Below are 13431 nucleotides of genomic sequence, written 5' to 3'. Positions count from 1 at the left end.
CTAATGGTCAGCATTTTATTTATCATTGATTGATTGATTTTTACTTTAGTGAGTCGAAGAGACGTATGCCCAAAAGTACAGCTAAGCAAACTGTATGTGTGGTCATACTCCAACGCTTGACACCTCTGTTTCAGATGGCATGGGTGGTTGGAGTGTGATCCGTGGAAAGTTTATTGCCATTAACGCGGCCAGTATGAGCTGCGCGTGTCCCCGCAGTCCACAAGGCCTGTCACCCTCTGCTCACCTCGCCGACGGCACCACAGACCTCATCCTCGTCAGGAAGTGCTCCCGTCTGAACTTCCTCAGACACCTCCTTCGACACACCAACAAAGAAGACCAGGTAGGAGTGAAGGAGTGGTGATAAAGTATGGCATCTTTAGCTCAGCTCAGTGTATGATTAACTGCAGAGCGCTTTCTGACGTTACCCAATGGGAATACTACTCAGTTTATGATTTCATACTTCTAAAGTAAGTGCACATAAACAAGTGTATGAGTCATGCTGTAGAGTATATTTCAGAATTGAAAAGAGCTGGAGACATTTATCTGTCTGACAGGGATCTGTTACCATATAAACTTATAGAGTACGGGGTAAATGGGGCACTGAAGTCTGTTTATCACAAGCCCATAGTATGTGTAAGATTGATGGAACTCCATACAAACTGGTTCCCAACATCATTAGGGGTAAAACGGGGTGATGCTTTGTCCCCCACATTATTTGCAATTTATATAAATGATTTGGCAAAGGAAATTAAAGCATTGAATTGTGGGATAAGATGTGGAAATGAAATAAGTATTCTTTTGTACGCGGATGACATAGTATTACTGTCACCCTCTGAAGATAATATGCAGCGGATGCTCTCCTATATTGATGATTGGTGTAATAAATGGAGACTTTATCAATAGAAAAAAACAGAAATAATTCACTTTAGAAAACCTTTAACTACTCGCAGCACTTGTGAGTTTAAAATTGGGTCACACAAGCTGAACATTGCAGATTCATATAAATATCTAGGCTTCTATATTGATGAACATATGAATTTCAGAAAAGGTGTTAAGGTTCTTGCTGATTCAGCACGTAGAGCTTTGGGAGGAATCATTGGTAAAAGCAAGAATCTGAAAGACATACGTTTTCAAACTTATTCTAAATTGTTTCAAGCTTGTGTGTGCCCTATACTTGATTATATTGTGGGTGTTAGAGGATTTAGGAATATATCTAATTGTGAATTAGTGCAAAATAGTGCCATAAGAGATTTTCTGGGTGTGCATAAATATACCCCGACGTTGGCGATAGTGGGAGACATGGGATGGGAATCATGTGAGGCTCGCTGGAAGATGTGTATGGCCCAGTTATGGAATTGTTTATTAGATATGGACGCAAATAGGTTGACGAGGAAAATATTTCTCTGTGATAAACACATTCTTGGTCCTTGGTCTAACGATATATGCAAATTGTTTTGTAGTTATGGTTTTGGTGAGTTGTTTTTAAATAATGAAAAGCTGAATATTGGTTTGTTTAAAAAAATCTGTGTTTGCTAAAGACAAAAAGCAGTGGGCCGACGATATATGGGCTAAGCCAAAATTGCGTATTTTTGTGATGATAAAACCGGAATATGGCACAGAGAATTATGTTGTATATAATTTGTCAAAAAGGCAAAGATCTTTATGTGCTCAAGTGAGATCTGGTGTTTTGCCTTTGACTGTTGAAACAGGACGATATGTTAATGTCGAAGAGGAAAAACGGATCTGTCACGTGTTGTTTGAATGATATAGAAAATGAGTTCCATTTTGTTTTCTACTGTCCTTTTTATTGTGAACAGCGTGATTTTTTGTTTCGTAAGATAAAAGCAGAGATTGATTGGTAAATATGGATGATGCTCAAAGACTGAGATGGCTGTTTACATATGAAACATAAATTAGCCAGTTATCTTGAGAAAGCTTGGGAGACGAGGAAAAAAGCTCTTTATCGAGATGAACTGTAGATGAGGATTTGTTGTTTGTATGTAGTGTGTATGTATATATATATATATAAAAAGATGCACCGATTACAACTTTCTAAGCCGATTCCGATTTCATTTTTTCTAACCCCTTTATAGCACACACAAATATTTATTTTCTATCTTTTCTTTAATAGAACATTTTGCACAGAACATAGAAACAATTTTGAACAGATAATGGATCACTATAAAATAGAACTATATAAAATTCACACACATCTAAAGTGCAATGTTAGAACCATTTCCTTCTTTTCACATCCAATATCCAACTAAAAAACTTTGATTTGGGTTTTTGGTGTCGTACCTCCACGCCCTACTCTTTCCTTGCAGGTGTTGCATATTGCAAACTTGTTATCTTCTGCACACACGCTGAAGAATTTGCAGGTTAATTCACGAGGTTCCCTACATGTGTGAGAATAGCGCGGACACGCGCTTCACACCGCGAGCTGGTACGCGCGACACACGGCGGAAAAGTGGAGAGAAAGGGGGAAAAAGAGACTGTGCTGTCGCGTCCGTGCGTCCTTGAAAACTGTAACTCGTATAACTTATGTTATCAGTTAATTGTAGCATTGACCGGCATGAAATTGGCATATGTCAGACTGGCCTGCCGGTCGTGGCCGAGCATGTGAAAACCGGCCAATTCCGGTCACCGGCCGATCTATCGGTGCATCTCTTTTTTCCCTCTCTCTCACACACACACACACACACACACTAACTAACTAACTAACTAACTAGTATCCAGCAGAGAGAACAAAAAATACTTCACAAAGAGTGAAGGAATTCACCAAAATAAAGCCTCCCGTCAATCACTTTCCTGCTAAATTCAAGTTTTCATCATCAGGAGCTGCTCGATCTGTGCACAGATGAACTGAGAGGGTGTTAAGTCTGTAAAGGAGCGATCAGAAGGCAGGAGTTTGCCCACTTGCTGTGCTAGCACCTCCATTTGCTGACTCGGCTCAATTTCCCAACTATGGTTCACTTTAGTTCAAATGCCTTAGCCCTAGTGCCTTCCCACGTATCATAAATAACCTCCACCCCGGTCCAGAGAGGCACCGGTAATCGCTGCATCAGGGATATGCTGTATGGGAGAAAAGGCTGATACCAGACTAATGTCCTCTCAGGAAAGCACAAGTATTGCCAGGGGAAGTCTAGTGATTAGTAATTATTACCTCAGGAAGGACCTCGGGAAGGATCTTGTAAGTCATTTTATCTACAGTAGCTGCCTTGGTAAAAGTCTTCATTTGCAAAGTGTGTTTTGAGTGAACACTGACATCCTGAGGTGACTTTTAACTTGTAATGAGATTTGATTAGATTGGGAGATTATGTATTGGCAGCTTTGAAATTAATAGGATTTAGTAGTAGAAAAGGCAGACAGTTTAATACCAAGAACAATTAAGAAAATGTTACCAGAGCTGTCATTATTACAGGGAAATGTAGCAACTTGAGGAAAGATTTTGCTGCTCTGTGTGACATGAAGCGTGTCCCTGCAATACCACGGCCCCAATAAAGCATATTACAGCCAGATGACTGAATGAAATTACCAACATGTGGGCAAAATCAAATTACCAGCATTCTCTGGTGATGCTAATGCAGAGAGGCCTAGGAATTCAGTTTTCATGTTGCTTGTCAGTCCCGCTCCGCCTGGAATCCCACAATGCCTTTCAAAAATATTGGCTTGTGTCCCAAATAAAATGACCGGGGTGAACTTCAATGGGTCTTTTCCCGCGTTTTGCCTTTCGTCATTCAGATGTCAGAACTCTCTAATGGATATGCTGTCCAAATGATATCATCAATGACCACAGATCTCAGTGTGTTGTGGTACTGGCAGTAAAAAGGCACAATGTGGCACGTCTTTAGCTCGAGGTCGTCTTTTGCTGCTTCACTTGCAACACCGAAAAGTAGACAAGTAGTCGTACGAGTACTGTGAGTGGGACTTTGCATCTGAGTTCACTCAATATCAGCATCACTGTCCATCCAAGCGCAGAGAAACAAGGAGTGAGAAGCCACTAAGCGTATTCATGGCCTTGTCAGAAAGCCTTTTAGGCAGACCGTCCAGCATGAATGCAAAGCTGCTGCAGTCATAAAGTGGGTCTGATGTGAAATAAATGGCTGTCACTCCGCTTTTGGGATTAGAGAGTGTGAGAAAGAGAGAAGGAAAGGAGAGAGAGGGGAAAAAGAGGAAAAGAGAAGGGAATAGAGAGAAAGTGGCACCCCGTGAAGTAGAAGGAGGTATTGCGCCAGGCAGAGCTCAACCTTTCTGCGAGACTGAGTGAGATGAAAGGCGATATTGACAAAATAATTTCTTTTCATCTCTCTTTCTTCTCCTCGCTCCTCCGCCATTTACACAGTTTTTATGCACCTCCATTTCATCTGACCTCTACTCTCCCTCCCTCCATTTTGCATTTGATCTCCCGTTGGCCGTTTTCTTTTATCGTAAATGAGGGAGGAAGAAAAATAAACCTACGTGTAGTTTTGCTTTTCATTATAAAACAGCAGGAGTCCATAGAAATACAATGGAGAAATTAACTTTTTACCTCACCCGCTAGGAGCTAGGAGTAAACTTTAGAAGAATGGCATGCCAGGAATCGTTTTGCCACCCGATGTGATCATTATATTTCAGAGAAATATGCCACTGCCTATTTTCAGTTCCATTTTGTGTATGTGATTAAGTAGTTTATGGTCAACTCAGGACATTTAAATGTTCAAAAAGTTAATGTTTCTAAAAGGCAGCCTGAGTTTTGAATTAACCCGAGTAGAACCCTAATCCATTTATCCACCAAAGACAAATTGTGATGTTTTTTTTATTTATATATATATATATATATATATATATATATATATACTATATATATATATATATATATCAGCATTAACGCGTTAATCGCGATGCAATTAAGGGCCGAGCATAATGCGTTAATCTTTTTTAATCGTATTAATCGCATGCCGCCATTTATTAATTTATTTTCACTTCACTCAGCTTTGCGTCGTGCCTAACAGGCTACTATTTTGCCGTACTTCCTCGTAACGCATCCTGCTGCTGCAGGAACAGCAACGTGGATTTCGGTGCCTCATTCTGGTGCCACTGATGCCTGCACTTCTCTCTGATGCTCTGAAACAGACGTTACAGGCAACAGAAATATTGCTGCACGTGACGCTAGTTAACACTATACTCGACAGCAGCTAACGTTAGCCTACCGCTAGCTAGTAGTTGGATTAAACACGGTTACAATGCTGACAGCTAACGCTAAACGGTGTAAAGTGTGTCTGTATTTCACTGTAGAGGATTCCGACACCGGGATGTAACAATCTGCAGCTGCTGTTGTCGGAAAAACACAGACGGTGCGTTCAATGAAACTGGTAATTTACAGCCTTGTGGTGCATTCAAAAGTTGTTGTTAAATGCCCTTTTCCCATCTGGTGGTTGTTTTTGTCATTCAACAGCTATTTACTAGTGAAATAAGTTATTGTTATAGTGATTACATTATTATTAAACATTTAATTTTGCCTTAGCAATAAACAAGCCGTTTTTTAATGTCGCCAACTGTTTAGTACCCTTCTTTTTTTTTAAAACTTTTTTAAAAAGTATCGGTTCAGGCACCGGTACCGTTTTAAAAAGTACCGCTTTAGCACCGGTATCCAAACCAAACAATACCCAACCCTAATATTGACTCTAGATTCAAATGTGACTAGATTAAATATATAATAAACAAATACAAATCTTAAAATCAAGTTCATAAAGTCATTTTCTTTGCATTCATTTGATTCCCAATGAAGATACACTGGTAAGAATTGTTTTCCATTGTTAATATGTACTTAAAAACTGTTCTGAAATGCAAAATAATAGAATTTTAATCATGTGATAAAACATGCGATTAACTATAGAAACTCAACGATTAATCGCGATTAAGAAAATGTTATTGTTAATTAAGTTTAGTAAATCAACAGCCCTAATATATATATATATATAAAAAAACGCGTTAATTTCGATTCATTAATCTGAGAAAAAATAACGCGTTAAAAAAAATAACGCAGATTAATCCATTCTATATTGACGTTTGACCCGGACCGTTCTAGCCACCATTGGACTGTAAAATGAAGGAGGGAGACGAGAATGTGCTGCCTGGATCATTAATTGGAACATTTACTTGTAAAAAATCTTCTTCCTGCCAACCCTGGCTAACGAAATCTGGTGCCACCGATATGTCTGCGCTTCTCTCTGATGCTCTGAAACAGACAATACAGGCAACACAAACACCGCTGCACGTGACGCTAGTTAACACTATACTCGACAGCAGCTAACGTTAGCCTACCGCTAGCTAGTAGCTGGATTAAACACGGTTAAAATGCTGACAGCTAACGCTAAACGGTGTAAAGTTTGACTGTGTTTTACTGTAGAGGATTCAACACCGGGATAACAATCTGTAGCTGCCGTCGGAGAAACAACACAGACGGTGCGTTCAATGAAACTGGTAAACTACAGCCTCGTGGTGCATTTGAAGTTATTGTAAATGTCCTTTACCATCTGGTGGTTGTTTTTGTCATTCAACAGCAATTTACTAGTGAAATAAGTTATTGTTATACATTATTATTATTATTTAATTTTGACCATATGGCCTTAGCAATAAACAAGCCGTTCTTTAATGTCACCAACTGTTGTTTAGTACCCTTTTTTTTTCCTTTTCTTTTTTTACTTTCTTAAAAAGTATCGGTTCAGGCACTGTTAATTATGTATGCGATTAATTAATCACAGAGTATGTAATTAGATTAAAATTTTTAATCGATTGACAGCCCTAATATATATATATATATATATATATATATATATATATATATATATATATATATATATATATATATATATACACACACACACACACACACACACACACACACCTCAATCCATCAAGTGCAGATACTGTAATGGAGCTTCATGCCGAGGTACTTAAAAGATACAAGTATGTGCTTTCATCACTTGTCTGTAATTGTGTACTTGTTAACTGAATGAAGTACTCTTGTGGAAACATGACAATGCATTAAAAAGACTCAAAATGCATTTGACTCTAAAGAGCATTTTTATTTATCAAAAAACAATTTGACACAAAATTGAATTTGGTGAATCAAAAAACTGTGGGAATTGTTGGGTCTTTTTAAATTATAGTGTGGTTTAGACCTACAGTACTCTATCTGTAAAGTGTCCTGAGATAACTCCTGTTATGGTTTGACACTAAATAAAATTGAATTGGAAACAAAGATGGACTCTTGTGCTCGCACTGCTCATTTTCAAAAGAAACTCTTCAAGTGCTTCTGGAGAGTGGCAGTCTTAACCTTTGCACCATATGTGGACACATCTGTTCCTTCATCCATCTATCTGTCCATCTCTTCTCCTCCTCCTCCTACTCCTCTCTTTCATCCATTTCTCACCCATCTCTGCTTTCTTCCCCAGTTTGACCACTCGTTTGTGGAGGTCCACCGGGTAAAGAAGTTTCGTTTCCAGCCGCAGCAACATGAGCTGGTTTCACTAGAGGACCTGAGTGACAGTCCAAAGAAGACAGGCTTCAGTCCCATATGCTCCGCCCAAACAACCTGCAACTACAGCACCTCCCACAGCAGCTGGAACTGCGACGGGGAGATCCTGCCTCACGCTGCCATCCAAGTCAGGTAACTAATCCCAGAATCACCTGAATATACAATCCAACTCCAAATTTACTGTTACTTCAACCACTCTAGTCCATGCATTTGCATGTTTTGTTAGAAATAAAGAAGTTGTTCAACGCAAAGCTAAAGAAAGTCATACTGAGGTGCAAACAAACAAATCCGACATAGTTTCAACTCAGCACTTTTTGCACAGCACAAAAAAAATTGTCATTTACCAGTAATGATGAATGTTTTGCCCATATATATGGCTTTTTAATGCTGTAAAACAGAAACAATCATTTTGACTGCTGAAGACAGGCATGGTTCAATCACTTTTCCACTGTGCCAGCTTATTTTGCGTTTTATGAAGCCCATGACGAAGGAATTTACTTTTTGAGGCGATGAAGACCGGCAGAATCGTTCTTAGTTTAGATGAAGACTGGCAAATGGCTTTGAATCAGCACACATAATATTGCACAACAGGTGTAATGGAAAAAGCATTGAAATACTTGCAGGGCTCCTATTTATCGCATCACCATGGTGCTGGAATTCACAGCAAAGAAAAAGCAAAAGTTCTTTATAATCTATAATCTCCAGTTTAAATTGCTCTAAAATGTCCCTGAGTGTCATGACTTAAAGGGATACTTCACCAATTAGCATTAAGCTTTGTATCAGTAGAAACCCGGTAGTATTTTTGAATGACCATGCTTCCCTTCCTCATGTCCCCCTGAGACTAGATTTCTCTGTATTGTGGGTCTGGAAAAAACCCTCTGATGACACAAAAATCGTCATTTAGCGTCATCGGAGGCATTTTTGCCCAGAGGCTATGGACTACAGCCAGCTAGTTCCGCATGTTTTCAACCCGCCAATAGGGGGTGGGACTGTCACTACCTGATGCGAGTCAGGTGTCAACCACCTTGAAGCTAAGCTAAACAGGCTCTCTCTTTTCAGCAGCAAACTTTTACAACAATTATGTGCATTCAAACTGCACATATGTACCACCGGGATACATTGGTACAGATAGGAGAATATACAGGAAACTTTATTACAGACAGAATACTAAACATACTGCACGAGCTTCGCCTGCTATAGAGACTAGCACCTCAGCCTGCGGTGTCGCTCGACGCCGCTAGCCACGTAAGGGGACATCGAAAGCGGTGTGCGTGATACGCGAACCGAGGGCAGGCGTTCGAGCTAGGTGGAAAGCTAACGCTAGCCGGCCACCTGTCCCATCCATCCTGCTTGCAAGTGTCCACTCATTAGACAACAAACTGGACTACATCCAACTTCAACGAAACTCCCAACGCGAGTTCAGAGACTGCAGCAGATGTTGCTCTGTCGGGTAAGACTCGTAGAGGTGGGCTGTGTTAACACGGACTGGTGCAGAAATGGGGTGCTTTTATCCAACTACTGCTAACCGCTGGTGGAGTTTCTGACTGTTAAATGCCGACCATTCTACGTAAATTCACGGCTGTGTTTATACTCTGTGTTTACATCACACCAAGCGCTTATGCTATCAATGCGTTAGCTGAACTTTACGAAACCTATAATGTGTGTGCACTAAATGTAGCCTGTTTCGTATGTCGTTTTTATATATATTTAGGAGACTCTTTCACTGTTCCCTGCTGGACGATCTTGGAAACTCGGCAAAATTCCCCTCTCATTAGTCTGGCCCTGTCCACATTTCAGCTTTCCCCACTATCAGATCTCTATATAGCCGGTGTGGCACTGCTGGACGCATCATTTATTTCACGCTCCATTGTACTTTGCCAATGATGCATGGCGCTGTAATGTTTCCAATTTAACGGCCCTCCCCATGTTAAAAGGCTACTCCCCTTTAATTAAAGCAGAAGTCTGTCCTTTTATTGCCTTTTCCTCACCGCTAATCGTTCTTGGAGTGAGCCAGCCAGAGTGCTGCTCGGATAATTAATGGTAATAGCCCAGGCTAGAAAAGAAAGTGAAGAGTTTTGCTTTGGAAGTGAGAAATGCACATTTAAAAAAAAAAGGAGAAACTCAAGTTGCCACAATGATTGAACCAAACAAAAACAGGCTAGGGGCCTTTCATGTAATTACAACCCAGTCATAGTGCTTCCTTGATTTTAGAGTTATTATATGTATTGTAGTGTGATTGGCATTCAGTATAATAATAATAAACCGCTACATTGGGTTGAAAATTATAAGTTACCATGCTGTTCCATCATCTTAACTATTGGTGAAGCCTGCAAGTAAAAATACAGGTGATATTTAGTAGACAAAGGCACAGGCAGTAATTTAGGCAATACAACTAATGTACCATAATAGTCATCTTGCCTGTTCACAGCTTATTTTTCTGCCCGTATACTTTTACCTTGCATGCATCAGGATGTGTTATGCGTGTCATTATAGTGCGTCAGCCCCATCTGCATTCTAACATTTGTTAAAGGTGTCTCATGAAAGTGGATCACATCACTCCAGTTCTGAAGTCTCTACACTGGCTTCCAGTGCCTCAAAGAATTGATTTCAAAATACTTTTGCTGGTTTATAAATCACTAAACGGTTTAGGGCCAAAATACATTTCTGATCTGCTGCTACACTATGACCCACCCAGACCTCTCAGGTCGTCTGGGACAGGTCTGCTTCTTGTCCCCAGAGTCAGAACTAAACAGGGGGAAGCAGCATTCAGTTTTTACGCTTCACATATCTGGAACAAACTCCCAGAAAACTGCAGGTCCGCAGCAACTCTCAGTTCTTTTAAATCAAAGCTAAAGAAAAAAAAAACTGTTCATTTGTTATACTGAAGTTGCATTGATGACACTGTATGACATGCTATAACTGCCCTTTAATGTTTAATTTCTTATACTGCACTGTCAATTTTATTCTTGTCTTTTATGTTTTAATCTGCTTTTTTTTTATCGTTTTCTAACTGCTCTTAAATGTTTTATTTAAAGCACTTTGAATTGCCCCGTTGCTGAAATGTGCTATACAAATAAAGCTGCCTTGCCTTGCCCTTTATACCCAACACTCCACAAAGATTGTCTCACTTTCAAGTTTGCATGTCAAGTCTGCACCCATGGGTGCCGTTCCATTGCTTTTACATCTGCCACATGGACGGTAAAGGCTCATTGAAATGAGCATAGTCATTAAGTTGATGGTTTATTATTCAGGCTAAATGATGCGGTGTGTGTGTGTGTGTGTGTGTGCGCGCGTGTGTGTGTGTGTGTATACTGTGTACACACTCTCTTCCTCTCTGCAGTGTCCAGTGCCAGTTGATCAGGCTGTTTGCCCGTGGTATCGAGGAGCAGCAGCAGTGTGTGTTAGAAGATCCTTGTACACTGTGGGCCCTGGAGCCAAGCACATACCAGTCAGTGGACTGAGGACTGAACATTTAGCTACTAGAAAACAAAAACTGAGTTGCACTTGGTAAGAGTTTCCTGGAAAAATACATGCATAGCATCAGTGTTAATCCCAAACGCTGGCGACCCATCCCTCCTTAGTGTATTTGCTTAAATGCAAGAAGTCCTCTCAATGCACAAGAAAGTGTGTTTAGAAAAAATAAAAAGGCTGAAAAGGCTCCCATCGCCCGGCATTCAAAGAGAAAAAACTGATGGCTACAAAGTTACATTGCAGGATCTGTTACTGAAGAGATTCAGTTACAGTATGTCCTTGCTGCAATGTGGAGCTGTTATGTGCAAAATTGCCTCATGCAGCTTTAACTAACCCCAAAATATGATATGATACAGCTGCTAGTGCCAGCGCTGCCATATTCAAACCTCAGAGTCAGTTTTTTTTATTTTTTTTTATTTTTTTTTTATCTGTACTTTTTGGAAAATGGAAGATTGTGAAGCTCAAAGGATCTCAAGCCGCCAGATGAAACAGCTGAACTGGACTGAGCTGGACTCAGCCGCAACAGTCTGCGGAAAGTTTTTATCCTATCATTAAGGAGAACACAAATAGGATTTCTCTCTGCATAGCAAAGAGAGACAGCCAAGGAGATACTGCTTTGTGACAAGGATGAAGAAGAAAGGCCTGTGAAGTACACCGATAAACTGAAAAGACATAATGAAAAAAAAAAAAAAAATCTTCAATTTTTGGGGAGGAAAAAACATTTAATCTGTGACCCAGGTGGAAGCAGATATGAGCCAAGGGCACTAATGAAAAGAGCTGAATACCCTGCTAATACACTAACAGGACCCCGGTGAATTCTGGGTAATAAGGCAAAGTGGTTGCTAAGTGATTTGGGGTGTCTCAGCACTGCTGCGGTGCACCTGTGGCTCTGAGCTTTGTTCCTCTCTTGCCGAAAACTACTGACAGTTGAATCATCATCACCTGGGATTAGTCAGAATTATACATTGTTAACTTTATTCATGATAATCAATTGAAAAATGTGCCTTATTAGCACCTTTTCATAAAGCCAGACAGACCATCGGAAAATGCAATGGTAAAACGGTTTTAAACCACATAACACAATAATATTACGTTAGGATAAATTGTGTTTGTGTGTGTCTGTTTAGGGTTAAGTGTGTTTTCTACAATCCCTTTAGGGACGTGCAATCATTGGTGTGTGTGTGTGTGTGTGTGTGTGTGTGTGTGTGTGTGTGTGTGTGTGTGTGTGTGTGTGTGTGTGTGTGAAGGTGCCAATGTGATGAGTTGGCTCTATCACAATTAGCCTCATGACTGCCATTTTGCAGATGCTCTCTTACTGCAGCCAAACACTGCTAACACAAGCACCTATAGATGAGCAAAGACAGGCACACACAGACGCACACTTTCTTCTATTATGCTTTTTCACATATTCGTTGTCTATGTGTGTCTAACTCTGTTAATACTGACTCTGAATGTCTGTTGTAATTCACCTTCAGTTCTCACTTTTGTGTTCTTTTGTATGTTCTTTCAAAGAACTGGATGCTTTTAAATCCTCTGTGCACACACACAAACACACACTGAAATGTATGCAGACACACAAAGAAACTGTGAAAGTGAGAATTGTTTTCTGGTAGGCTATGACCAAAAAGATTTGAAAAAGATAAAGAATTCAGCAATTTATGAGTGACAATGCAAAGAAAGTTGAACTGGAATTTGAATTCCCACTCTATTTGGTCTAAGGAAACACACGCTAGGAAAACTAGCTTAGACTCATGGCTTCCACTAGGAAAGTTAAAGCTAGTTAGCTTAGCTTGCTAACATTAGCACTGATTACCAGACATTGCTTCTTGTTTTTGCCATTTCAATACCTGCTGAGTGAGTACCTATGGTTATCCTGATTTCTTTGCAAAAATTCATTCTAATTTCAGTTTGACTTTAAGTTTTTATTCAAGCTTGCTGCTCTCCATATTCGAGTAAACATATAAGCTGTGATGCGAGTAGATACATGATTTATTCTCTGAAAATGTTCAATAAAGTCCATTAAAATGTGGTCCTTTTCATGTCCTTTGACTGATCTTCATGGGAGTGCCTGACACCAGTGATGTTTCATTCCCTCCTTTTCACACACACACACACACACACACACACACACACACACACACACAAAAAGGTCAACACATTCCTTTGCTCTAGCTTTCTCAATCTCAGTCTTTCACTCTGTCTGTCTGTCTGTCCCTCTATGAGTAGAATTTAATAGGGTTCTCTGATGTGAGCGAGATGTTTCATTAAAGGACATCAGACATGAAAGGTCTCTGCTGAGATGGAGTGGTATTTCACGCTGGGCTCATTCTGCACACAGTCTGGTTTATTTTTTGATACCGCAAGGCAATTCCAAGTGCTGAAAAGTAATCTGAATGTGGTTACTGTAATCACGCAGTGTATTCGCAGTAATGCAAAATATT

General features: G+C 40.0%; 1 protein-coding gene across 2 annotated transcripts in view; it reads left to right on the top strand.

The window, feature by feature from the left end:
- The window catches only part of cerk (ceramide kinase), a 43058-nt gene extending 30039 nt beyond the window's left edge, over window positions 1–13019 (top strand). For both annotated transcript variants that reach the window (XM_078281627.1, XM_078281628.1), the window contains 3 exons: window positions 135–340; window positions 7437–7651; window positions 10860–13019. In XM_078281627.1, the coding sequence (XP_078137753.1) occupies window positions 135–340; window positions 7437–7651; window positions 10860–10980 (542 nt within the window). In that variant the 3' untranslated portion in view covers window positions 10981–13019. The remainder of the gene's footprint in view (window positions 1–134; window positions 341–7436; window positions 7652–10859) is intronic.
- Window positions 13020–13431: the final 412 nt, after the last annotated feature.

Source organism: Sander vitreus, chromosome 23 (genome assembly GCF_031162955.1).
Source record: "Sander vitreus isolate 19-12246 chromosome 23, sanVit1, whole genome shotgun sequence".
NCBI classification, from domain to species: domain Eukaryota; kingdom Metazoa; phylum Chordata; class Actinopteri; order Perciformes; family Percidae; genus Sander; species Sander vitreus.
The sequence above is the reverse complement of the archived record's forward strand: the minus strand, read 5'-3'. Positions and strand labels throughout refer to the sequence as shown.